The sequence below is a fragment of the Magnolia sinica genome, chromosome 11 (genome assembly GCF_029962835.1).
Source record: "Magnolia sinica isolate HGM2019 chromosome 11, MsV1, whole genome shotgun sequence".
NCBI lineage: Eukaryota > Viridiplantae > Streptophyta > Magnoliopsida > Magnoliales > Magnoliaceae > Magnolia > Magnolia sinica.
Genome location: NC_080583.1, coordinates 15,688,788 through 15,713,400, shown reverse-complemented (window position 1 = coordinate 15,713,400; position 24,613 = coordinate 15,688,788). Strand labels below are relative to the sequence as shown.

The 24,613-nt window shown below is 39.8% G+C and overlaps 1 protein-coding gene and 1 long non-coding RNA gene across 2 annotated transcripts in view; both read right to left on the bottom strand.

Annotated features, from left to right (window-relative positions):
* LOC131218030 (serine carboxypeptidase-like 18) overlaps positions 1 to 24,360 on the bottom strand; it is a 158,766-nt gene extending 134,406 nt beyond the window's left edge. Inside the window, exons 1-14 of the mRNA XM_058212711.1 lie at positions 24,097 to 24,360; positions 23,589 to 23,734; positions 22,161 to 22,237; positions 21,712 to 21,834; positions 21,512 to 21,614; positions 20,603 to 20,640; positions 18,199 to 18,300; positions 17,763 to 17,843; positions 16,871 to 17,038; positions 11,497 to 11,568; positions 9,867 to 9,985; positions 9,354 to 9,467; positions 8,842 to 8,887; positions 7,473 to 7,555 (exon numbers count right to left, since the gene is read on the bottom strand). Coding sequence (XP_058068694.1) covers positions 7,473 to 7,555; positions 8,842 to 8,887; positions 9,354 to 9,467; positions 9,867 to 9,985; positions 11,497 to 11,568; positions 16,871 to 17,038; positions 17,763 to 17,843; positions 18,199 to 18,300; positions 20,603 to 20,640; positions 21,512 to 21,614; positions 21,712 to 21,834; positions 22,161 to 22,237; positions 23,589 to 23,734; positions 24,097 to 24,239 — 1,415 coding nt within the window. The 5' untranslated portion in view covers positions 24,240 to 24,360. The remainder of the gene's footprint in view (positions 1 to 7,472; positions 7,556 to 8,841; positions 8,888 to 9,353; positions 9,468 to 9,866; positions 9,986 to 11,496; positions 11,569 to 16,870; positions 17,039 to 17,762; positions 17,844 to 18,198; positions 18,301 to 20,602; positions 20,641 to 21,511; positions 21,615 to 21,711; positions 21,835 to 22,160; positions 22,238 to 23,588; positions 23,735 to 24,096) is intronic.
* Positions 13,525 to 15,115, bottom strand: LOC131218870 (uncharacterized). Its single transcript, XR_009157878.1, has 2 exons — positions 13,737 to 15,115; positions 13,525 to 13,682 (listed from the first exon to the last, which is right to left on the bottom strand). It is a non-coding gene; the product is annotated as an uncharacterized LOC131218870 (long non-coding RNA).
* Positions 24,361 to 24,613: the final 253 nt, after the last annotated feature.

Below are 24,613 nucleotides of genomic sequence, written 5' to 3'. Positions count from 1 at the left end.
TTGATCCAAAACTTTTGTACGCGCAAAAAGTTTTAATGGTCAATCACTACCATTTCCCGTGGTGTGATCCATATGAGATTTGGATCTGCTTCATTTTTGCGATCATACGAAAAATAAGTTGTACCCTAAAATGAGTTGTCAAAACGGATGGACGGCATGGATGCAAGCCACATACATCATGGCAGGTCCCAATCAAGCATCCACAGAAGCCGCACCCGAGGCTAGCCAACTGCTTTTGTGTAAGGGACGCGGATTTGGTACCCCAAGCTATAAATGGACAGGAGCTCTGAGGGGCCACCCTAATGTATGGGATTTACCCACACGGTCCATCCACTTTTCCATACATTTTATGATACAAGTTTTAAAAAATGAGGCAATTCCAAGGCTCAAGTGGACCACGCAATTGGTATTAAACGCCTACCGTTGAAAAAAAAAAACATTTGGGGTGCGACGGAAGTTTTGAATCAGGCTGATATTTGTGTTTTCCTTTCATCAAGTTCTACCTGTTCTATGTGTCCTTATGGACAGATTGGGTGGCAATTAACCATCACGGTGGACCCCAGGAAGGTTTCAAAACAGTGGGTGTCATTATCACCGTTGCTTCCTGTGTAAGATCTTGGTCATTCATTAGTGTGGCCCTCGTGCATGATACGGGGCAAAAATGTGTTTAAACTGGAAATGGATTGGCTACTCCCCTGCCACTAGCCCGGTGGCTGTTGGTCGGTGCTATGTGGGCCATGTGGGCCCCACCATGATGTATGTGTTTCATCCATGCCGTTCATCCATTTTTACACCATTATAGGGCTTGATTTTAAAAAGAGAAATTTACCACTGGACCCATTTATGGCCCATTTACCTTGTTAAGCCCACTTCTTTTTGCCGCACCAGAATATGCCCCAGCTGTACGGACGACTTGCCAAAGGTCGAAAATGCCCCCTGCTTTTTCCTTCAAGCGGATCGGCTGGTGCTTGAAGACGAACGCTGACGCTCCTCGTAACACCGAGTTGCACGAACGGTTCAGAAGAGATCAACGTTACATGGACCCACAGTTATGTATTTATTACATCCACAGCGTTCATCCATAATTCGAGATCATTTCGGAGCATTATAAAAAAAAAAAAAATCATATCCAAAGATCAACTGGACCACACCACAAAGAGCAGCGGAAAATTGATTTTCACATTGAAACTTTTGTAGGGCCCACCATAACATTTATTTTCCACCCAATCTAATCATAAGGTCACAAGGACATAGATGAAGAGGAAAAACAAATTTCATAATGATCCAAAACTTCTACGACCCTAAAAGGGTTTCAAGGATAGACGTTCAAAGCAGCATGGTAATGTCAAATACTACGGTTATACCTATGGCTATGGATTATAACGTCAGGCTACGGATTATAACGTCACAATAGATAACATAATCCGTAGCCATAGAGGGACTGTCCGGGGTGTGCTCGTTGAACTAGCCATAACTGTAATATGTTGTAGTCTGTGCTTTTTTTTTTTTTTTTTACATGAAGAATTTTATTCTACCTACAATTTTATCTAATACATATTTACATAAATATGTATATATAAGCATATAATTTTTTTTCTCTCTTTTTTCATTTCTTTCTTTATTCATTTAACAAGAATATCTTTTAAACCAAAATTAGTTACTTTACGCATCCCATATGATTTTGGAGTAAGAGAAGCTACTTTAGCCAACCAACCTGGTTATTTTCCAAGATTCCATTAGGTTGATGGTCGAAAATCCATTTCATTCACTTTGCGGTCAATTTCATTCATTTCATAATTTACTCCGCGATCAATTCCATGCATTTCACAGTCAATCTCGGCGATCCCCCTTCACTTCACAGTCAATTCCATGTATTTCACGGTCAATTCCCTTCACTTCATAGTCCATTCCGTGCATTTCATGGTCAATTTCATGCATTTCACGGTCAATTCCGGCGATTCCCCTTCACTTCACGGTCAATTCCATGCATTTCACGGTCAATTCCCTTTACTTCACGGTCAATTCAATGCATTTCACGGTCAATTCCCGTCATTTCACAATCAATTCCATGCATTTCACAGTCAATTCCCTTTACTTCACGGTCAATTCAATGCATTTCACAGTCAATTCCCTTCACTTCACAGTCATTTCCATACATTTCACGGTCAATTCCGGCGATTCCCCTTCACTTCACGGTCAATTCCATGCATTTCACGGTCAATTCAATGCATTTCACGGTTAATTCCCTTTACTTCACAGTCAATTCAATGCATTTCACAGTCAATTCCATGCATTTCACGGTCAATTCCCTTCATTTCACAGTCAATTCCATGCATTTCACGGTCAATTCTAGCTATTCCCCTTCACTTCACGGTCAATTTCATGCATTTCACGGTCAATTCCCTTTACTTCACGGTCATTTCAATGCATTTCACGGTCAATTCACTTCACTTCACGGTCAATTCCTTGCATTTCACAGGGTCGACCGGGTCTAGATGGGGTCGACCCCATTCAGCTGAAAGCTGTTTGGGCTTCACTTCTACTTTATACCGGGACCCATTGAAAGCAATTGACGTGAAGGTCAATGCAGAGGATGTATGTGAGATAATTTCGGAGAGCCTAATGTTAAATTCTTGGAATCGCTGTATATTAAGAATCTATAGTTTTCTCAACAAGTTCGGGTGGAAATCAAAATCACAGGATAAATCTATAACTCGGGTATGGCCCAAAAAGCTTTGAGGCGGAACGAGGTCGACCCCATCTAGACCCGGTCGACCTCGTCTTTGTAATAATTTCCTAGGCTTTTGCATCCGTCACTGCAATTCAACGAGCCTAACATGAAATTCAACGAGCCTAACGTGAAATTGAGCGAGCTGATAGGGTTTTTCCTCCTCGGAAAGAGGAGAGAGAAGAGTTGCTCGACCGGTCGAGTGGTGGTCGACTCAAAGTACAACGAGAAATAGGTTTCGAATCTCTGAGGTGCTTGACCAGTTGAGGGAGGTGCTCGACTGGTCGAGTGGGCCACTCGACCAGTAGAGGACCTTGCTCGACCAGTCGAAGTTATGCAGATTTGAGTCCGGATTTTGTGTGGACTGCGTAAATTTGAGACGATTTTCAAAGAGGTGCGAAAGCAAGTTGCCTAAACTATAAATAGGAGTTCCTAAGGATTTTCTAGGTAATGCAAGAGAGTTTTCTAAAGGGTTTAGGACTATTAAAAGTGTGTGTGAGAGAGAGAGAAAGAGAGAAAGAGAGAGGAAGCTTGTGAAAGGGAGGTTCTGCTCGTAGAGGTGATCTACTGTGCACTCGACATCTCAGCGCTTTAATGTCCTCGTAATCGGTGAAATCTCTCTGTTTTTTCTTTATTCTCTTATTGTTCATCCACTCCTGCATGAGTGAAGAAGGTTTGATCCAAGCGGTGTGTGCTTGTGATCGGTTGTGACGTTCTACTTCATAGTGGATTGTTGCTCTGGACTAGGTCCTGTGGTTTTTACCTCTTTTAAGGGTTTTTCACATAAAAATCTCTCATCTCGTGTGGTTTGTGCTTTAATTTATTTCATTGCTTTATTATTCAATAATTCTGGTGCTTTGGGGAGGCTAGATCTTAAGGTTTTGTGCAACGGCTCCCAACACGAGCCTAACGTGAAATTGAGCGAGCCTAACATGAAATTCATCGAGCCGAACATGAAAATCAAGGAGCCTAACATGAAATTCACCCGAACATGAAATTCACAATATTAACGTCTTCCATAGTGATTAACTACATGAGTTTAAATGCATGGAAATGACTGTGAAGTGAAGCGAATTAACCGTGAAATGCATAGAAATGACCGTGAAGGGAATTGACCATGAAATGCATTGACATGACCATGAAGTAAAGGGAATTGACCATGAAATGCATTGAATTGACCATGAAGTGAAGGGAATTGATCGTGAAATGCATGGAATTGACCATGAAGTGAAGCAAATTGATTGTGAAATGCATTGAATTGACCATGAAATGCATTGAATTGACCGTGAAGTAAAGGGAATTGACCGTGAAATGCATGGAATTGACTGTGAAGTGAAGGGGAATCGCCGGAATTGACCGTGAAATGCATGTAAATAACCATGAAGTGAAGGGAATTGACCATGAAATGCATTGAATTGACCGTGAAGTAAGGGAATTGACCGTGAAATGCATGGAATTGACAGTGAAGTGAAGGGGAATCGCTGGAATTGACCGTGAAATGCATGGAATTGACCGTGAAATAAAGGGAATTGACCGTGAAATGCATTAAATTGACCATGAAGTAAAGGGAATTGACTGTGAAATGCATAGAATTGATCGCGAAGTGAAGGGGAATCGTCGGAATTGACCGTGAAATGCATGGAATTGACCATGAAATGAAGGGAATTGACCGTGTAATGCACAGAATTGACCGTGTAATGCACAGAATTGACTGTGAAATGCATGGAATTGACTGTGAAGTGAAGGGGAATCGCCGGGATTGACCATGAAATGCATGGAATTGATCGCGAAGTACATGAAATGAATGAAATTGACCGCGAACTGATTGAAATTGACCGTGAAGTGAATGAAATAGATTTTTGACCATCGACCTGATGGAATCTTGGAAAATAACCAGGTTGGTTGGTGAAAGTAGCTTCTCCTACCCCAAAATCATATAGGTTCCGTCAAGTAACTAATTTTGGTTTAGAAGATATTCTTATTAAATGAATAAAGAAAGAAATTTTTTTTAAAAAAAAAGAGAGAGAAAAAAAAAGAATTATATGCTTATATATACATACTTATATAAATATGTAGTAGAGAAAATTGTAGGTAGAATAAAGTTCTCCATGTGTAAAAAGAAAAATAATAATAATAATAATAATAATAAAATGCACATACTGCCGCCACGGCAGTCCATCTTTGGCTACGGTTACAATCCGTAGCCATAGGGGCCCGCCAGATAGGCATGGCCCTGCCAAATCGGCGTGGCCCCGCCGAACAGGCCAACAACTAGCGAGGGCGCCGCCAGTTTGGCGAGCCCACCCCAGACAGTCCCTCTATGGCTAGGATTATGATATCTATGGCTACAGTTATAATCCGTAGCCATAGGTCTCACCGTAGCCTTCAAAATTCATATTTCTGAAAAAGCAGGGCCAATTTCGACCTTTGGCAAGTTGTTCGTACAACTGGGGCTTATTCTGGTGAGGTAAAAAGAAGTGGGCTTAAAAAGGTAAATGGGCTGTAAATGGGTCATACAGTGGTAAATTTCTCTTTAAAAAACGAGAGGGATTTCAATCTCAGGTGGACCACACCACATGAAAACAATAGTGATTGGATATCCACCATTAAAGTCCTCCTAAGGCCCATTGTACTGTTTCTTTGACATCTAATCTGTTGATTAGGTCATACAGACGGAGATGAAGGGAAAAAAACAAAGATCAGTTTCTTGATCCAAAAATTTTATGGGCCCCAAGAGTTTTCTAATGATCCACGTTCATTCAACATTGTTTCCTGTAATTTGGTCCACTTGAGATTGGGATATACCTCATTTTTGGTCTCATACCCTAAAACGATCTTAAAAAATAGATGGACGGCATGGATGAAACACATACATCATGGTGGGGCCCACGGAGAACCGACCACCAGCAATTGGCTGGTCAGGGGGAGTAGCCAATCGTTTTCCATTTAAACCTCAAAACAGGCCAGGATGGGCTCCAGCAGATAATAGGCCAGCCCGGTCCATTGGCAGCCCGAGTGGGGCCAGTTTGGACCAGCCAACCTCTCTTTTGATTATTGTACTAGTACGACAAACATCCACGTGTTTTAATTTCTTTCTAACCGTTGTTATTAGAGGAGGGCAGGATCCAACCCGACTCGTTGGATCCGACTCGACTGACTAGTCGGATCCAATCTGACCCAGGTCGGACCAAAATCCAAAGTCGGGTCGAATAGAGTAAAACCCATTCGGATCCGACGCCAAACCAAGTCAAGTTTGGGTTTGTAGCAACTTGAACCAATCCGATCCGGACCAGAATCTGGTAGTATAAAGTCAGATTATACTTTCTTTTTTTGCCTTTACCATTCTTCTACCTGAACCCTAGAATCTGGTAATATAAAGTCAGATTTTACTCTCTTTTTTTACCTTTACCATTCTTCTACCCGAACCCTAACCCTACTCGCAACCCGAGCCCACTTCCTCTCCTCCCCTCCTTTCTCTCCTCCTTTCTCTTTGTCTCTCTCCCAATTTCCCTCCTCTCATTCTTTCTCTCCTCCTCTCTCCCAATTTCCCCCATTTTTCCTTCTTAGTACCCGAGTCTCCTGCTCGACTTGACTCAACCCAATCCGAATCGACCGAACAGACTCAACTCAATCCAACTCGGTTTCCCTAACCGAGTCGGAGTCGGTTCGGGTCGGGCCAGCAAGGAATTAGTTCGGATTGAGTCAACCTTGCTGGACTCGGTCCTGAATCGAATCGAGTTCGGATCAGGTACTTGCAAAAACCCGATCAAGTCGAGTGGGACCTAATCCAGTCCGACTCGACTCGATGCCCACCTGTAGTTGTTATGATGGGTCTAAGCCTAGATGGCTCATGGACTGGAAATCCCATGGTTGAAAAAGCCATAATTTTTAAATAGCTGGCCAGGAAATAGACGGCTATGGAAGAAAACATGACAAGGGTTCAAATTCAATCCCAGATGGTCAAAATCTTAGCAACGGTTTGGACAACGGAACCCTGAGCAGCCGACCTCTTCAAACTGGAAGCTCGAAAGCAGTGTATGAACCTTCCATTTTATAATACGGCCAGATCGACTGTGAAGCTTTGTTAGTTAAGATAAGCCTACAACAAAACGTGTGGGCCTAAATGTGATGTGTTCATGATATCAAATCCATCCATCATGTGACCCTCATCTCCTCTTTACATCCAAAAGTCATGTGGGCCACACTATATAAAACCATAATTGAAACCTCTAAAATCAGGTGGTGCTACTCACCTGAATGTTGTAATGGCCTTTTTTTTTTAGTATGTACAAAACACAGTGGATCCCATCCATGTTGTTGTGTTACAACTGAGTCTTGGATCAACCTGATTTTTTGCTACAAAAGAGAACATGAGGAGCTGCACATTATAGACGGATTGGATGTTATGTACACATCACAATGGGCCCCACAAATCACGTGTAGGTTAAGTTTAACCCAGGAGGTTTGTAGTGTTCATCCTTGGGCCTTCCATTGACGGGCCAAGTGACAAAAGATACATATAACAGATGATCCAAGCCTTGACTGAAAGACTTTGGTCCCAGAAGTCATCCAATATTTAATGGCTATGATTACACAAGCAATGTTGATTTTGTGGTGTACCAGGCCCAGCAAGTAAATGGCCAAGATTTCGAAAATGTATTGAAAGGAAATAGTCACAACATTAATAAATGTAATCATATGTCGTGATTACTTAGACGGATGTAAGATCTTAATGAGAGGTAATTACAGTGGATTAAGAGAAATCCACCTCTTGAACATAGCAAAGCATTCCTTAGGATTGTACTCTGGAGCTGTGTGGCCTGCACCCTACTTGAACCACAAAGGAAAATACTACATTAGACATGTATGTGAAATAAACAATGAAGGGCAATGATCAGAGTACTATTTCCCATCCCCGGTCGGGTTGACATGGCACGTGTCTGCACGACATTCAGTCTTTCATCAGGTGGCGCCCACCATGAACATTCCCAACCACATATACTGGGCCTACATATATATATATATATATATATATATATATATATATATATGAAAAGGTTCTATGTGGTCCAGCTCATGAGAACTTCCCATGAGGTCGAGCTGTGTGGGCCCCACCATGATGCGTGTCAAACATCTACCCATAATTTTAGATGGTATGGCCCGCCTGAGTTCCATATACGGCTGATTTTTGGGATATCCCATAATTTAAAGGAGACCGATCAAATGCACGGTGTTGATGTTCGACACACATCATGGTGGGGCCCACACAGCTCGACCTCATGGGAAGTTCCCATGAGTTCGACTGCATAGAACCTTTTCCCATATATATATATATATATATATATATATATATATATATATATATATATATATATATATATATATATATATATATATATATATAGGCATGCTCACCTACGCACGTGTGCACCTTTGCACACGTGTCGAATCCGAACGGTCCGTTAGATGCGGAATCCCATGAAACCTTAGGGGGTGAATTTTCACCCTGATCTAAGATTCCGGTGGGCCATAGCAAAGAGAGATTCAAATCAAGGGAAGAAACTGTTTGCATTTTTATGGCCCACCGAAGTTTTGGTTCAAAGTAAAAAATTAGTACCAGGGGATTTTATGAGAGGTTTTGCTTCACGTGTACCATTCAGATTTTCGAGACTCATCAGATATGATGAGTTCTCAAAAAAGTTCGTAGGTAGTCCGTGGTTCGCAGGTGAGTGTTCCGCTATATATATATATATATATAAAGAAAATCATAAAAACAAAATAAAAATAAATAAATAAATAAATCTAACAATTTAAGATATGATTTACGATTCTATATGATTCAACCCCTATTACAACTTAGGATACAACGACGATTTAGACAACATTGCTCATAACCAATATATTCGACTAAGTGACACATCAGTTGAAACTAAACACATTACATGTAAAAGCCAACATAGGATGCTGTATCTGAATATACATACATACATATATATATATACATATATATATATATATATATATATATATATATATATATATATATATATATATATATATATATATATAAAATTTCTTTTTCTTTAATTAGGGCATTATTAAGGAGTTTTTACCTTTACAGTTGCAAATGTCAAGTTGTTTGAATATGTCCTCGTGTATCTGGAAAAGCAGCATACAAAGCAAATTAATTCAATTCCAAGTCAAAACATTAGTAGAAATTTGAGATCGAGTAATGATTCAAGGATTGTGGATTTGGATTCTCTTAAGTTTCCACTCATGTGCATGCTTTGTCCACATCCTTGGATGATCATAACCATCCATCTTCTATGCCGCTGATGGGCCATTATCCAATTATCATACTAAAAAGAAGGATCATAACCATTGATTTTTGGAGTAGAATGTGAACGACTGAAAATTTTCATTTCACTTATCCACATGCACCTGTACAAATCAATGGCCAGGATTACAGTCTTCTTGAGTTTTGGAATGTCACCCATCTACATTAGTGTTGAGGATGGATGGTTCCAATAACCGAATCATCTGTACATGGGGGGCACATTGGCAATGACCGTCGAGCCCGAGTTGGAACATATGCAAAACCAACGGTAAAAGAATGTGTGCTCACCCAGCAATTTGCCCATCAACGGTCCATGATCGCCAGTCATCAATGATGGAAAAGTTGAGAGATCTTATCCATGTCTGTGTGCCAACATGTGGAATGTTCAAGTCATGATCGCCGCTGCATGAGAATAAAAATCATCGCATACATCAGATAAGATCATACACATGCACAACAATTGTACATGTGGAATAAATGTATGTTTAATCAAACCGCTCATCCGTGGGCCACGATGTAGATAGATCATAACAAAAACCTTAGATTGGTTGAAAGGTCCTAACTTCTAATAATGCCGATTTGGACATTGAATTTGGACATTTTCCTATTTTACAATTAACCGTCCATTAGATGAATTCCAATCAGCCACTTATTACATCATTTAAGTATGTAATTTTAGTCTATAACCTATCAAAATAGTGGCCCAATATTTGGACGGCTTAATTTTAATTAGGTGTCCCACATGTACAATTTTTGAGGATCATCACTCTACTGTGAGAGTATAAAACCTTTCTTGTTCACCTGTATACCAAGGCTCTGTAACCTCTTGTGGTCACATTGAGATGATATTGTACGCTACTGGGGACATCTGTTATATAAGGCATGCCCCTGTGGCATCTTTTCCATTCTCCAATGGTCCCCTAATCACAATCATCATATTAATCATGGATTAGATCGTAATTATTTATAAGATAAATGTCTACATACAGGGACACATGTCATGAGGTATGATACAGTCAATTTTCTTGCCAAGAGTGACATATGTAGAATATCCTATCCATACAAAAGGTGGGTCAGACCATCATGATCATCTTGTAAGAAAATCAGGCCCAATCCACTCATTGGGTGGGCAGCACAAGTACACTTAGTCATACCTTTCGTTGTTCATTGATGATAATAACGCGTCGCTTTGTACATGTGCATCGGTCTAATTTTCGTATTAGGTGGCTGATGCAAGGATAAACGTGATAAGGTTGAGCACCGTCTTCCTGGGAAGATAACTACTACGAATCCATGGAGCTTCTCTGGACTCCTTAACAGAGATACATCAAATCCACAAGGAAAAGAAGAAAATAGAAATAATCTCCAGAAATTCATAAATTGATTGATAATTGAAATAAACATCTTTACAACCCTTTAAATAGGAATACTAAACCTTAGAAGACGTTTCGGAAGTAAACTACAACTAAAACTCCTATAAATCGTGACTTATAGTAAACTTACTATTTATAGAGAGTCATGATTCCTACTAGTCATCACGGTTTTCGCCCAAAAATAGTGTCCTATTTGGCCCAACCATGTGATTCTCCTAATTATTCTAAGCACCTCATTTTGGACGCACCTTCTAAAGCCCAGCCGATGAAGAGTTGTAATTACACTAAAACTTACTATAAATAGTAAAAACGAAAATAAAATGAAAATTCGACCATTGATCTAATGGAATCTCGCAAATTTGGCTTGCATAACCCGCCATAGTGGGTTGGGTAGCTAAAGTAGCTCGTCCTACCCCAATATCATAGATGGCACATCGGACAACTCATTCCGGTTTGCGAAGTACGTTCATTTTAAGGTTCTGACGGTCCGGATCACTTTCGCCTCCGATCGGGACATTTCTGGTCCATCTTGGCCATGAAATCATCTGCGACCCACTTTACATCAGTGGCCATCATGGTGTGGCCCAGAATTTATATGGATAGAATATTCTACATATGTGACATGTTGGCAGTAAAAGAATGGTGCGTCATAACTTGAGGTACAACTGCTGTATCCGATCATTACTCCACTTGTAATGCAATTATTCAGCATTTTAACTGGCATTACATGGTGCTTAGGGAGTATTTTTATTATGGGCTCAGCTTTCAATTTGTACATCTCTTGATTATCAAAACTGCTGGTATAATTGGGCCTACTTTGGATGGCACATGCAACTAAATTGATGACTGGCCCATTTCCTCTCAAAACAAGTTGATCGTTCCATTTCTCATGCTATGGATCGGACGGCTATCAGTCCAACCAATGCACTCAGCCTGAAATGGATGGATCAGATTGTTGATGATGATCAAACCATAGCACATTTCAAAATGCAAGCAGTTGTACAGTACAGCAATGGTGCAATTGTTTGTACACATTATTTCATTGTTTGTCACTGTACCTTACGGATGTGAAGAGCCTTTCTCACACTATCGTCATTCGCCCAATAGTAAGAAAACACGTAGAGGTATTTCTGCACAAGGTTAGAAGCAAAAGCCCAATAAAAAGAGAACAAATACATGTATTTCTGATCGATGTCAGTAGCAAGAGATTTCATGATGAGTAGATTCCTCGCGTGGAGAATGCTGACCCGCATCTTGGTGATCTAACCGTTGATATGATGGACCCAGTGGTGGATTGAGAGCCAGCAGCATTCTAACATAAGGAGTTATTTGATAGTCTGGCTGCTTGTGATTCTTGATATGCAATTAAAAATCGTAGACATGACAAAATAACTCAAATGAAACCATGTAAACTGTGGAAAACTCCATAAGGCGAAATCAAAGTCCCAAAATCATATTCATAGAACAATTTGAACCTCTCTAATGGAGGGAAGAGTATGGAATAATGAGACAAAGATAAGTGTCTTCCTCAAATAGTACAGGCCTTGAATCCACAAGAAAAAAAAAAAAACTCAAATATTTTATTGAATAATGTGTATTATCTATGATTTCTTTATTACACCAAGGAAAAATAAAACCCTAATTCGTAATTATCAAAAATGCAAAATTTTAACTTTCATAGAATTTATCCAAAATAGTAAGACCCATATAAAGCCTAATTTGCCAAAAATAAAAAGTCCACATAAACTTTACTAAAGGAGTCCTAGCATAATTATAAGCAATTTCTTTTCTTTTTTCTTTTTTTTTTAAAAAAAGATGAAAATCTAAAACTCTAAAAATAAGAAAATACTGTAAAAATCAAAATTACTAAAAAAAATGTAAATGTTCATAAAACTGGAATTACTAAAAATAGTAAAAATTTATGAAAACCACAATTTTGAGCAGGAACATTGCGTTTTCTCGTGAAACGAACTGGCAAGACCCCCAATGCAGGTTGGTTGACCCCTGATAGCCCATTACGATAAAGATTGATAAGTTGTGCATCCTATAATGATACCCATATCAAAACTTATGGCTGATTTATTATTCACATTTCAAACGGCAATCTCTACCTATCTGGATTGAATTTCTTCAAACCAGGCACGCATGGGGTCCAATTACATCATGTCCTACGTAGGACTGGGCCCTGATCTAACGGACTACTTCCACTTCTGTTTGACCTCCTTTTCATCCAGCCATGCTAGGAATGTATATGTGCCCACGTCCTACATCACTCTCATTCATGAACATTTATTTGTTGAAACTAGAACATAGGATGATTTCCATTTATAGACTGTCCACCAATTAGATCAGCAGATAATTAAATAAGCATACTTCTAGGGTCATGAAACATCTAAACTATGATTCATAATTTGGATAGTTTAATTTGAATTTTTGTATTCTAAATATACATTTTTTTCAAAGTAATTTTAAGTGCCTATTAATCATCAATCACATTCTACCAAAGTATCAAAGTTTTCTTATCTCAAGAGATGTATCATGGTTAACCTAGCAACCAACCTCGTGAACCCAAGGTTACTCCACCAAGGAGGATCTCAAGGCTCCTAGTGGTTCCCAGCTGAAGCCCACAATGGATCAACACTTGGACCAAACCTACGGAAAAAATAAAGGAGAAAAACTAAGACGACATGATGAGGCATGCAAGCCTTGCAAGGTGTTAGGATATCTACTAGGGCTGTCAATGGACCGGACCTGGGATTGGCTGCGACCTGGATTTTGAGCTGCTCAAGCGATGCCTATTCAAAATTTTGATTTTACTGGCCCAAGCCCAGCCCATTCTCTGTAGATGACTCGTCTACGATGGATTCTATGATTCTAAAGATGACTCATCCACAATGTACTCTTTGGGCCCTAGCCAATAATAGCAAGATTACATAAGGGATTTCCTCGAATCACATTTGAATCTCTTTTGTTAACTTTGCAAATGAAATCATTTACCATTAATGTACCCTATTTTTCTATTTAAGGAGTCTCTAAACCTCTTTATTCTTTTTCTTTCTTTCTTTCTTTCTTTTTTTTTTCTCTCCCTTTTCCTTTATCTTTTCTTTTTAACGAGGAATGCCCACATCAGGACACTTTACATTGACATCTTGGAATGCCAATATTTTCTTTCTAGGACAACCCAAGCCCTAGAGTGCCACCTTGATGTTTTCTTTTTAGGACAACCCCAGCCTTGGATTGCTACCTTGAAGTTTTCTTTTTAGGACAACCACCCACCCCCCCCCCTCTGGAGTGCCACCTTGACGTTTTCTTTTTAGGACAACCCCAGCCTGGGCTCTATAACTTACAAAAAGAAGAAGTCCACAACCAAAAACTAAGTGGTAAGAAACAACGTTTACAAGCCCAACCCCCTCAATTACCTAATTCTTAGATTTGCAATCCCACATTTGTAAACTAGAACTTTGTCTTAAGACTTTCCCAAGCAGCTCACTAATCGCATTGACGGCGTTGTTCCTTGTGCCCAAATTTGCTACTGCGAGGCAGTCTGCTTCCTTGTTGCCCTCCCTTAATATACGCTGGAGCTCCACATTCAAGATTCTCAAGGTAGCATCTCTTACCACCAATACCAAGCATCCCAATGGCCCCTTGCACCCAACAAGATATCACTAACTAATGTCCGAGAATTACTCCACAATTCCAAAACCATTAATACTCATGCATTTGCACAGGGTTAGGTTGTCCAAAAAGGCCTGGATTTCCACAATCACGTTGGTCGACGGGAAAAAAAAAAAAAAGAAAAAAAAGAAAAAAGAGGAAACACTTAATCTCCATTGGGGTCAGGACATAACACAAGGATAGACGTGATGAGGTCGAGCAGTCTCCCTCAGGAGATAATTACTCCGAATCCACGGAGCTTCTTTGGACTCCTCACAAAGATTCCTCAAATCCACGAGGAGAGATAGGAAATAGAAATAAATTCTAAATAAATTGGAAATAAATTGATTGATAATTGTCTCATGTGTGTGCCTGTTACATTATTAATAAAGAAAAAAATAAACCAAAATTCGTAATTACCAAAAATAGCAATTTTTCCTAAATTTTCATTTTTGAGCTGAAAGTGGGTTGGTTCACCTTAGATAGCCCATTACAGTAAAGATTGATAGGTTGTGCGCCCCATAATGATACCCAGATCAAAAGTTATGACCAATTTATAGTTCACCTTTTTTTGGTCCAACCATGATAGAAATGTATCTGTGCCACGTCCTATATTAAGACAACCCCCCTTGCCATCACTGTGCACAAGACTCTCTCTTAAGGAGTCATCCACATTGACTTTGAGGTGACTAATGAGTGGTAAAATCCACCTAGTCAGCTAGGCACAACCCAATCACTCTTAAGAACCCCAGCATCCGCGTTGAGTGAATCCAAGCTCTTCCTTTATCAAGAAAGGCCTATTATCACCAACCCTGTCAAGCATCTTATCATCCCAAATCAAACCAATCCCCTCATCTATACATCCTTCCACCCTAGCTTTATATAGGAAAGCCTTTATCATCTACCCTACCAAGCAGTCCTATCATTCCAAAATCAATCCAATTAAGGTATTCAATAATGGTTATGTAACAGTTGTTTATGGTGGGAATTCTTATGCGTAACAGCCATTACAAAAAAAAAAAAAAAAAAAGCCAGTAACAACCCATTATGGGGCTGAGACAATGTTTTTATTATTATTATTATTATTATTTTTTATTATTCTTATTTTTTAAGAGAGGCAATTATGGCTACCATTACTATTATTCAATACTTTGGACCAATCTGTTTATCCACATACCCTTACCCTTCCTTTATCCGCGAAAGCCTATATCGTCTGCCTTATCATGTAGCCTTATCATCCCAAAGAAAACCCAATTCCTAACTGCTCTTTATCTGCCCTATTAAGTGGTCTTATCATCCCAAAGACAACCCAATCCCCTAACTAGCCTCTATCATCTACCCTATCAAGTAGTCTTATCATCCCAAAGACAACTCAATCATCTAACTGCCCTTTATCATCCACCCTATCAAGCAATGCTATCATGCCAAAGCCAACCCAATCCCCTTGCCTATACACCCTTTCGCAAGATTCCATCAACCATAAACAACCAAAATCAACAGCTAATTTCTCCTCATCAAAACCCACATATGCATAACATGTTGGGTCGGTTTTAAAATATAGGAAAGACCTATTATGTCTCCTTTTTCTCATTATGTGTAGTAGTACTCGCCACACATCAGAAAAGGAGAGAGCCTGGAAAGCTTTTTGACGCGGGGAAGGGTGTGAAAAGGAAAGATCACCGTCTACCTCAAGTATGCAAAACTTTGAATCTACAAGGTAATTTTTTAATCCACAAGATTATTAAAAGAAAATAAATTTGTAATTTTATTAATCAATAATGCTCAGACTTCCCGTACATTACTTATAAAGAAAAAAGCAAAACCTTAATTTACAGCTCTAATTCAACTAAACTAGAATTTACCCGAAATAGTAAATTTTACTAAAAATAAAAACTCATAATTTAATCATGTCATATGATTCCAAGCATGATTAGAAGCAATTCCTAAAAAGATTGCATATGTTAAAATTCTAAAACGAATGAGATATGTCCAAATTAAAGCTTACTAAAAATAGTAAGTTTTTCCTTAAACTGTAATTTTGAATTGGAATGAAGCATTCTCTCATGAAATGGACCAATGCGTCCTACTTATGGGGGTCGATTGACCTCGGATAGCCAGTAAAAATTCATAGGTCGTGTATCCCGTAAAGATACCCAGATCAAAAGTTATAGCCAATTTGGGAGTCACACTTCGAACGACAATTACTCCCTATCCAAAATGAATTTCTTCGATCCGGATGTGCCTAGAGCCCAGTTACGTTATGCCCTACATAGGATTGTGAATGCACACGCACGATCAAACATCTACAGAGACATGCAGGATGCAAAAATATTCAGATGGTCATAGGAGTAGCAACAAGCCACATGGACCCATGTTGGATTTCTAGTCAGGACCCGGTGCGGATCAGGCTCATACCCGTAATAGAGGCCCATGGGTCAGGTATATGCCTGGATTTGAAGTACAATTAATGATCAGATAGGGTCCAGCCCTAGATGTCGCATCATGTTCTATCAGTGCCCAATCCAAGGCTAAGTGCAAGGTCGTTTATGGTGTTAAATAGTGGGCATGGACTGAAATCAAATAAATAGTGGGCATGGACTGAAATCAAAGACCGAATTAGTAAATGGGCTGGGCCCACACCTAATTGTTTTGCCCGATAATTTATCAGGTCAGGCTCATGACCTAATCCAGCCCAAACCCTACCCGTTGCCACACATATGAATACTTCCCATGTGTGTGTGTGTGGAGAGAGAGAGAGAGAGAGAGAGAGAGAGAGACCCTGCAGCCAAAGGAAGGATTGAGGTCCATAGAAGGCAAGGAAGGATTGAGGTCTGCAGAAGACTCCTCAAGGGATCTTTTATGTCCCACCACAGATTCTTTTGGCTTTAGGGCCACTTCGGCGCAGTCAGCCTCCAAAATGTGAGATTTACTAACTCCTGAAAGGCACTGCATAAGAAAAAGATCACCTACATCAGCTTCACCAATAGAAACAAAGAAGGGGACTCATGAAGATATGATCCTTGACCTGAACATATAGCATCCTCAGCCCTTGAACCTTTGCATGTGGGGCCTATTGTCGGGCTCATTTAGCAGCGTGGATTCAGAGGGATTCGTGGGGATTTCAATTTTTTGGGGTCATTGGTATCAAAGATTTGGAAGTTAATTCGCAAAATCTGCTCAGTTGCACATCTTGCAAAATCCACTCCATTCCATTGGACTTCAAACTCACACTGCTAAAAGTGTAACAGGCCTCAAGTATTCAACCCAAATACAGCTGATGGTGGTCGACGATCAAAGGGAAAATATTAGGTGGCAAGGAACTTCCAATCTGAAAAATGTGCAAGGGATGCTACATATATCCACGAGGATCATACACGTAAAAGTTCCAATTGGGATGGGCCTGGCTTGGGACAAAGCATGTCCAGCCCAACATATGAACTAAGAACTGTAGTCTAGGCACTTCATCGGGCCCACGATCCAAGTGCTCGGCCCACCGGCTTTAAATAAGTAAGGTCCCTTGAGCACACTACCAAGAGATCCAGGCCAATTCATGAATGTGCTTCCAGCCCAATTCATGAATGTGCTTCCAAATCACGTTTAATCCAACTTGGGCTAAGTTAGCCCAACCCCTTTATCATGTTTTACTTACACAAGGTAAGTTCTCCCTCACCTCATCCACTGCCTGAAGATCCTTTGCACACTGTGGACGGCTAGTATCTGTGTAATCTCCATCACAATTTATCTTGGCCGACTGAAATAAAAAAATAAAGAAAGAATGTTTTTTTTTTTTTTCACAATTCTAAACCCTAATAAAAATAAAAAATAAAAATGCACATTTGGATGCTCAATTCAACTAAATTGACATAAATCCAACTAGCTAGGATGACCAAACACCTAATGCAAATGTTCCCATTGCAAGTTGGACCTGAAGTGGTGGGAATTTCAATCCGAGGCTAGTGCCTCATTACGGTGGTGGGAGGGCAGCCCTGGCCATTCTAAATATTCTATCCCAATTCAATTGATTCATGCATCCAAATGCAGCTCAAGTGTGTTCTGTGTAGACGTTTAGGCATCTACTGAGAAGGAACTGAAAGGAATTGAAGGACCTCATAGAGTTCATCCGATATAAGGCCCACCCCATGTGCATATGGCACAACTGCGTTTCCGTCAATCTTTTCATCTGTTACTGGGTTCCCCACTAAATACCCCTGAAACAATTTCAAACTAAGAATAGCAACAAAAATTGCATGTATACCAGTACTCAGCAAAATAACACTTGAAAAACATAAAAATAATATAAAAATATAAAAATATAAAAATAAAAAGAAGAAGAAGAAGAAAAAGGACAAAAAAAATGATGGTATGAAAAGTATTTGTTTTTAGTTTTGCTTAAATCATTAAAAGGACAGTGAAAATTGGGTCAAAGAAACATAAATGCCAAAAATCAGAGAATGAAAGTTCGGGTTTAATATGGTTTCGACTAAAAAAGATAGAGAAAATACGGCGATATATGCACACATATATGTATATATGTTGTATATAAATCAGATTAAAATGCAAAACTTCAATTAAAATAGATAGATTTTTATATGCATGAGCAATAATGTCCATAAGTAATTAAACGGTGGGTTAATAACTTAATATCATGGGATTTTTACAGCAAAATTCCTAAGTAATTCTGGCTTTACTATATGATACCTAGAGTAATCGTTATTCTGGAAAAATGATTTTGGAGGGATGAAATGATCCGTTATTTTCTCTTTAAAAATTTGTAACACTGATAATTGTTGAGCTGACATGGAATGTGTATGATCAAACAAATAAAAAATATGGATGAACAATTCATAACATGCGCCATGCCATAAAAAAACATTGTACACTGCCCAAAAAATTCAAATTCATGTGTAGCTCATTTGATGATTTGATTAGTCAGATTTTTTGTTCATTTCATTACAATGATGGGTCCATATGTTGTATGGGTTGATGCCATAAACATACCTAGTGGGTCCACAATTCTTGACTCTACCACCTTTTAAAGAGAAAAATAATCAAGCTGCAACCTAAAATCATTGATTGGGGTGGGGAGGCTGGCGGGGCAATCCAGGTGTGGCAGCAATGGAGGAAATAAGAAGAAAGAAAGGAAAAGGATGGGGAAACGGACAGTCATGATCATGGTCAAATCATGGCTCTGATACCATGTTATTTTTCAGACACTACATTTTGGAGACTTTCTGTTTTTGTTCCATTGATAAGAATGACAGGAATATATATAAGAGGTGAGAGATCTATCCAGACACGAAGAGATCTTAACAGTCATACATGTATCCATCTGTACAGCTATTAATAGTATGTATAGCCATAGATATATGCCATATGTGAATATCTTATAACACAAGGGCATTTTGTTGACCACCAAGCTTTTTTTTCTAAACCCCCTCAAAAGATGTTCTTGCTGTTGTTGTTTCCTAAGGAAAACATGTTTAATCAATTTGCCCCAAAAAATACTTTCTCTTCTTCTCTCTTCTGAATATGCAGACTTCTAAATGTTAGAAGAGATGTTTTTTTTTCCCCTTAATACAGAATTTAAACAGATTTTTGCTAACCATGGGGCCGACCGGTTGGGTACGTGGGGTAAGCTGCTATGGTGCAGGCTTTAGTATATATTGTCAGCCCATTGGATAGGCTTGGACCTGACTTTCAACCCAAAAGGGCTGGGCCCATGCTCAAATTTAACTATTCTATCTGAGGGTGACCCAGATGCTAATCCAGGTCTAATTAACATCTTCCATGGGATGGGTTTGGGCCTTAGTTTCGGGTCCAAGGGTTCAAGACTGGTAAAGCAGTCTAGACTTTTAACATTTTAGTAGGTGTGACGAGTATACAACTGGGTCTCACCACGAAGGGCATGGGCCTGAGGGCCATGCCTGGGCCAATGATGAATGGCCCAACCCAGAATATTGGCCCTGGAGTAGTTTACGCCTGTTTGCACAGAACATCCTGCCTGTACAAAATGTAGGTCACATCATTAAAATTATATGACCAAAAATCAGGATGGTTCACTAATTAGGCAAGCTACACCTTAGAAATCAGTGGACAAATCGATGGTAGTGACTATTATGTTTGTGGCCCACCTAGTGATGGAATTGGTATGATTTTTGCCCTAGATGATCAAGGCCAGGGTTCCAGGGAACAGATTCTAACTGGGGCCAAAGGATGTCTCAAATGCAATTAGTTAGATGGCTACCATGTTACTGCCTTGCTAGAGCACAATTGTGGATGTGTCATGTGTTTATGACATCCAATCCGTTCAAAAGGTTGGCCCCAACATGAAGATCCCCTGGTGAAAAAATAGGGCTGACCCAGTGATTAGGTTATCCACGCCTGTAATTCAGGTTAGATATGAAGCTGCCCATTGTTTTCGATGGTGTAGCCCACTTATGAGTGGATCAGTCTGACTTTTCCTTCAAGTGTTCTTTCTCTCAGGTTTGTAGGGAATATGGAATCACATACCTTGAGATTGAAGAGAGGTTCCAGTCCAGTTTCAATGGCTGAGAAAAGATTATTAAAAAAAAAAAAAAAAAAGATTAAAATTGAAAATATGGAAGAAATCATAGTAGCAGGATAGCAAAATTATCCATCCATTTTAATGTGATCTGCTGCAAATGGATGCATGAAGGTTACGGTGCCTCCACAGTTTGAAATACATGCCGCATGCATCCATGACATCATGACCACACATTCGACATGTTTAATAGAGAATGGGGCCACAAAGGGGTGTGTGTGCATGTGCGTGTGTGTGTGTGTGTCATCCGACCCGTGCATCAGGTTCGCCCATCATGATGCTTTTTAAACTAAAAGAAATTGGCCCAATCCAACCATCAGGCAGTTCCCAACACTTGAATTTGTATATGTAGGCATTTTCCCATTGTTTTCTATGGTGTGGGGCCCACAACGGTGTCTATGTGCCATCCAACACGTGCATCGGGTGTGCCCCACCATGATGATGGGACACCCAAACAAAATCAGCCAATCGAATGGCCAGGTCGCACCATTGGAACTTGTAGGCTTTTGTGCCCTTTGAGATAGGTCTTTATGGTATTGTCTGGCCATGGTTGGATTGAGAATCCCATTTTTCATTGCAGGCCACACCTGTTGGATGGGTTGGATGTAACCAAATGCATGTGAACATCTGGGATTGTGAGTTTCCATTATATGGGTTTAGAGATTTTGAATTGTATTGTGAATTTCCATTCTAACAGGCTTAAGTGTAAAATGATTCCTTCAGCAGAATGTTTCAAAGCAATTTGTATTGTGAATTTCCAATCTAATAATTCTTTGAATTTGTGTAGTGAATGATGAGCCCATCCACCCAATCGCGGCGAAAATCAAAATGGTTTAAACTAAGAAAAAATATTTTACCATTTGATATCTCTTGAGCGATGATCGGAGCAATTTTGCCAGCGTATGAATCACCAGCAATGTAGAGCGGATTTGAGTGGAATTGTGGATGATTAATCAACCACTATTCATAGATTAAAACAAGAAATGCAACCCAATTAGGTCACTTTGTACACTTTCAATAGATTTCAATGTGGATTTTATGATTCAAATGCTTCCACCTTTCTTAGAAACTCATGGGCTTCTTTGGCCCATCTTGTGTCACTAGGCATGTGAACTTTTGAGCTGTTTGAATATGAAAATCCAGTCCCACCAGGTGAATCTAAGAAGATGATGTTGGATACCTAAAAATCTCATCAATGTAAAAATGAAAAAAAAAAAAAAAAAAAAAAAAAGAAGAACAAGAACAAGAACAAGAAATAAGTTGCGATTATTTGGACTGACGATTGAATTGAAATGCAGTAACTAATCTAATGAATTGGAACTAACCAAGTTGTGATTAGCTTCCTTGGCATTTATGCCTAGGGATTGGAGTCAAAATCTTGTTAACGAGTGCTTGACAACTAAGTAAACGATATCAATAGCACTGGACCCAATCTCAACCACACACCAATTTAAAAAGAAGAAAGGAGAAGAAAGTGACATTAAAACAGGCCACAGAGTTTCATACCTTTGTCCACGAATATGGGTTTAAAATGAGAGTTGGTATGCCACCATGATACGGCAGATGATCATATTTCAAAGGGCCTTCAAATTCAAAAGTTAAAAACATATCAAATAGCAATCGGACAAAGTACAAACAATGTGGATTTGATATCTTGCTCCATGTTAACATAACAGAGATGTCCTAGACTCCTAGTATTCTTTTACGAGCAAGTTCCCAATCCTAGTTAGTGATCAAGCGCTATGTCTGCATACGCCTGCACACACATGAAATCCAGACCGCTCATTTATTGCCCACCCCTTAGACAAGTCATACACAAAGAAGAAGAAGAAGTCCACATCAGTCAGATGATCCAAGCCATTGATTGGAGGAATTATCTTTTCTATTGAACATCGACTGTTGATTAGACATTTTTCTCTCTTTTAAATATGGGTGGACTAGGGGATTCAAAGTTTCTTGACTCTCCTATCCATGGTGGAACATTGGATCGTTCCACATGCCAATGGATCCAAACCGTCCAATAAATGGGCCAGCTCCTTGACGAGTCACGCTAAAACAAATTATGCCCTTTTGAATTTGGAGCCTATCTGATGTGGCCAGTTTTGGGACCATTAAAAGGAGTTTAGAGCAACGGTCGAGCAAAAAAGTCCACGTAGAAAGGTTAAAAACACAAGAGAACTTTGATACTCCGGCACGGAGTGATGGATGATGCACAGTCGCATAGATATTGCATCAGTAGCATTCAATCAATTCACATTTGACTGTCCAAATTACCGGTCCCAGTTTAGATACAGATAATTATGCTTATTTGAATATCACAATATCTGATTGGTGGACATTTTATGGGACGGTTAAGATTGAAAATTGGCTACTGTCCTATTTCAACAAACAAGTGTCCACGACTCAGAGGATAGAATGGGGAAACCAGTTCGAGCCAAGATCGAGCCTGTGCAGCATCTTCACAAACACATGGAGTGCACTTTCAATTTCTTACTGTATGTAAACAGCAGCAGTTGTCCACAGGTATTTTATCAAACACCTTGTAGGCAATATCAAAATCAAGAAAAAAGGGTATTTGTTTCATATACATACCTTCCTTGCCACCAGCTGACACTTGGTTGAGTCGTTTCATCAACCACTCGGTGAGCAACATCAATATGAAAGTAACCGAGTAACCAAACTGGTTCAATCCGAGTTCGATTCGAGTTGGGGTATCCGAGTCGAGTTCGGTTCGAATTTGTTCGAGCTAAAAAAGCCTCGAACTCAGTTTCGAATCGAGCTTTTTCCAGTCGAGTCGAGCCAGCTAACCAAGCTACCCGGTTCGTGTACAGCTCTAGGTGGGCCCCACCATGTGGGTCAAATGGATCCCAAGTTATATGATTCATATGCTTGAAAAGCTTTGGGATCTAGACCATTTTTCTTTCAAATGCATACCTACTTGGAAAGCAAAGCCACTCCATGCAGAGCAGCCAGGGCCGCCTGTGAGCCACAGCAGAAGAGGGTCCTCTTTTGGGTTCTTCTCAGACTCCACAAAGTAGTAAAACAGCTGGTTTTCTTCCAATTCCCCCACACCCACGTACCTACAACAATCCCATACATAGAATATTGGTCTACTTTAAAATAGATCAGAACCGTCTAATTAGTAGACCACCTGGATTAGCACTTTCCCAAAATTGCATCCATGGGAAGCTCAATCCATCAATCATTTCCAGGTGGTGGATAAAAGTTTAGAGTATTGCAGACAGAATACTGCAGATCTAACGGTTGTAAACAGGGCATTGCCGCAATTTTCGACGATCAACGGCATCTTTTGGTCTTGAATAGGAAAGAAAAAGAGAGAGAGAGAGAGAGAGAGAGAGAGAGAGAGAGAGAGAGATTATGATCGATGCTAAGTGTAAGAGATGATTCCCAGATTGGCAAATGGAGGAGGATGACAGCTTACCCGGTTTCTAGATGGAAAGGTAGAGGGCCAGAAAAACCAGGAAGAGTTCTGACCGTAGACTGCGAGACCACAAGCCATGGATAGGAGGATGGTAGCGCTATGAGTAGACAGATGGAGCTTGCATACAACCTTACACTTCCCATTTTTTCTATCTTTATCGCTCGCTCCCAGATGGGGCAGAACTAATATGCTTCCTGATTCGATCGAGGATATGCACTGTATCCGTGGGGGTTCACTTTGTCCAGGTAGGGCCGAGGTTCTGCCGCTGTAGGCAGTCCATCTGATGTGATCTACCGTAGATCTTGGACATCAATCTATTAGGTCTTTGATCATGACGCATGAACGTTATTAGCTTGATCAAAGTCTTCCTCAAGTATAACTATTTGGAATCCACGAAGCTTCTCTAGACTCCTTGGACTTCGAAAAATCTACGATGATTAAACGGGTTTATAACCCTTTGTACAGGGATACAAATTAAACTATAACTAAAACTCCTAAAAATCATACTATAAATAGT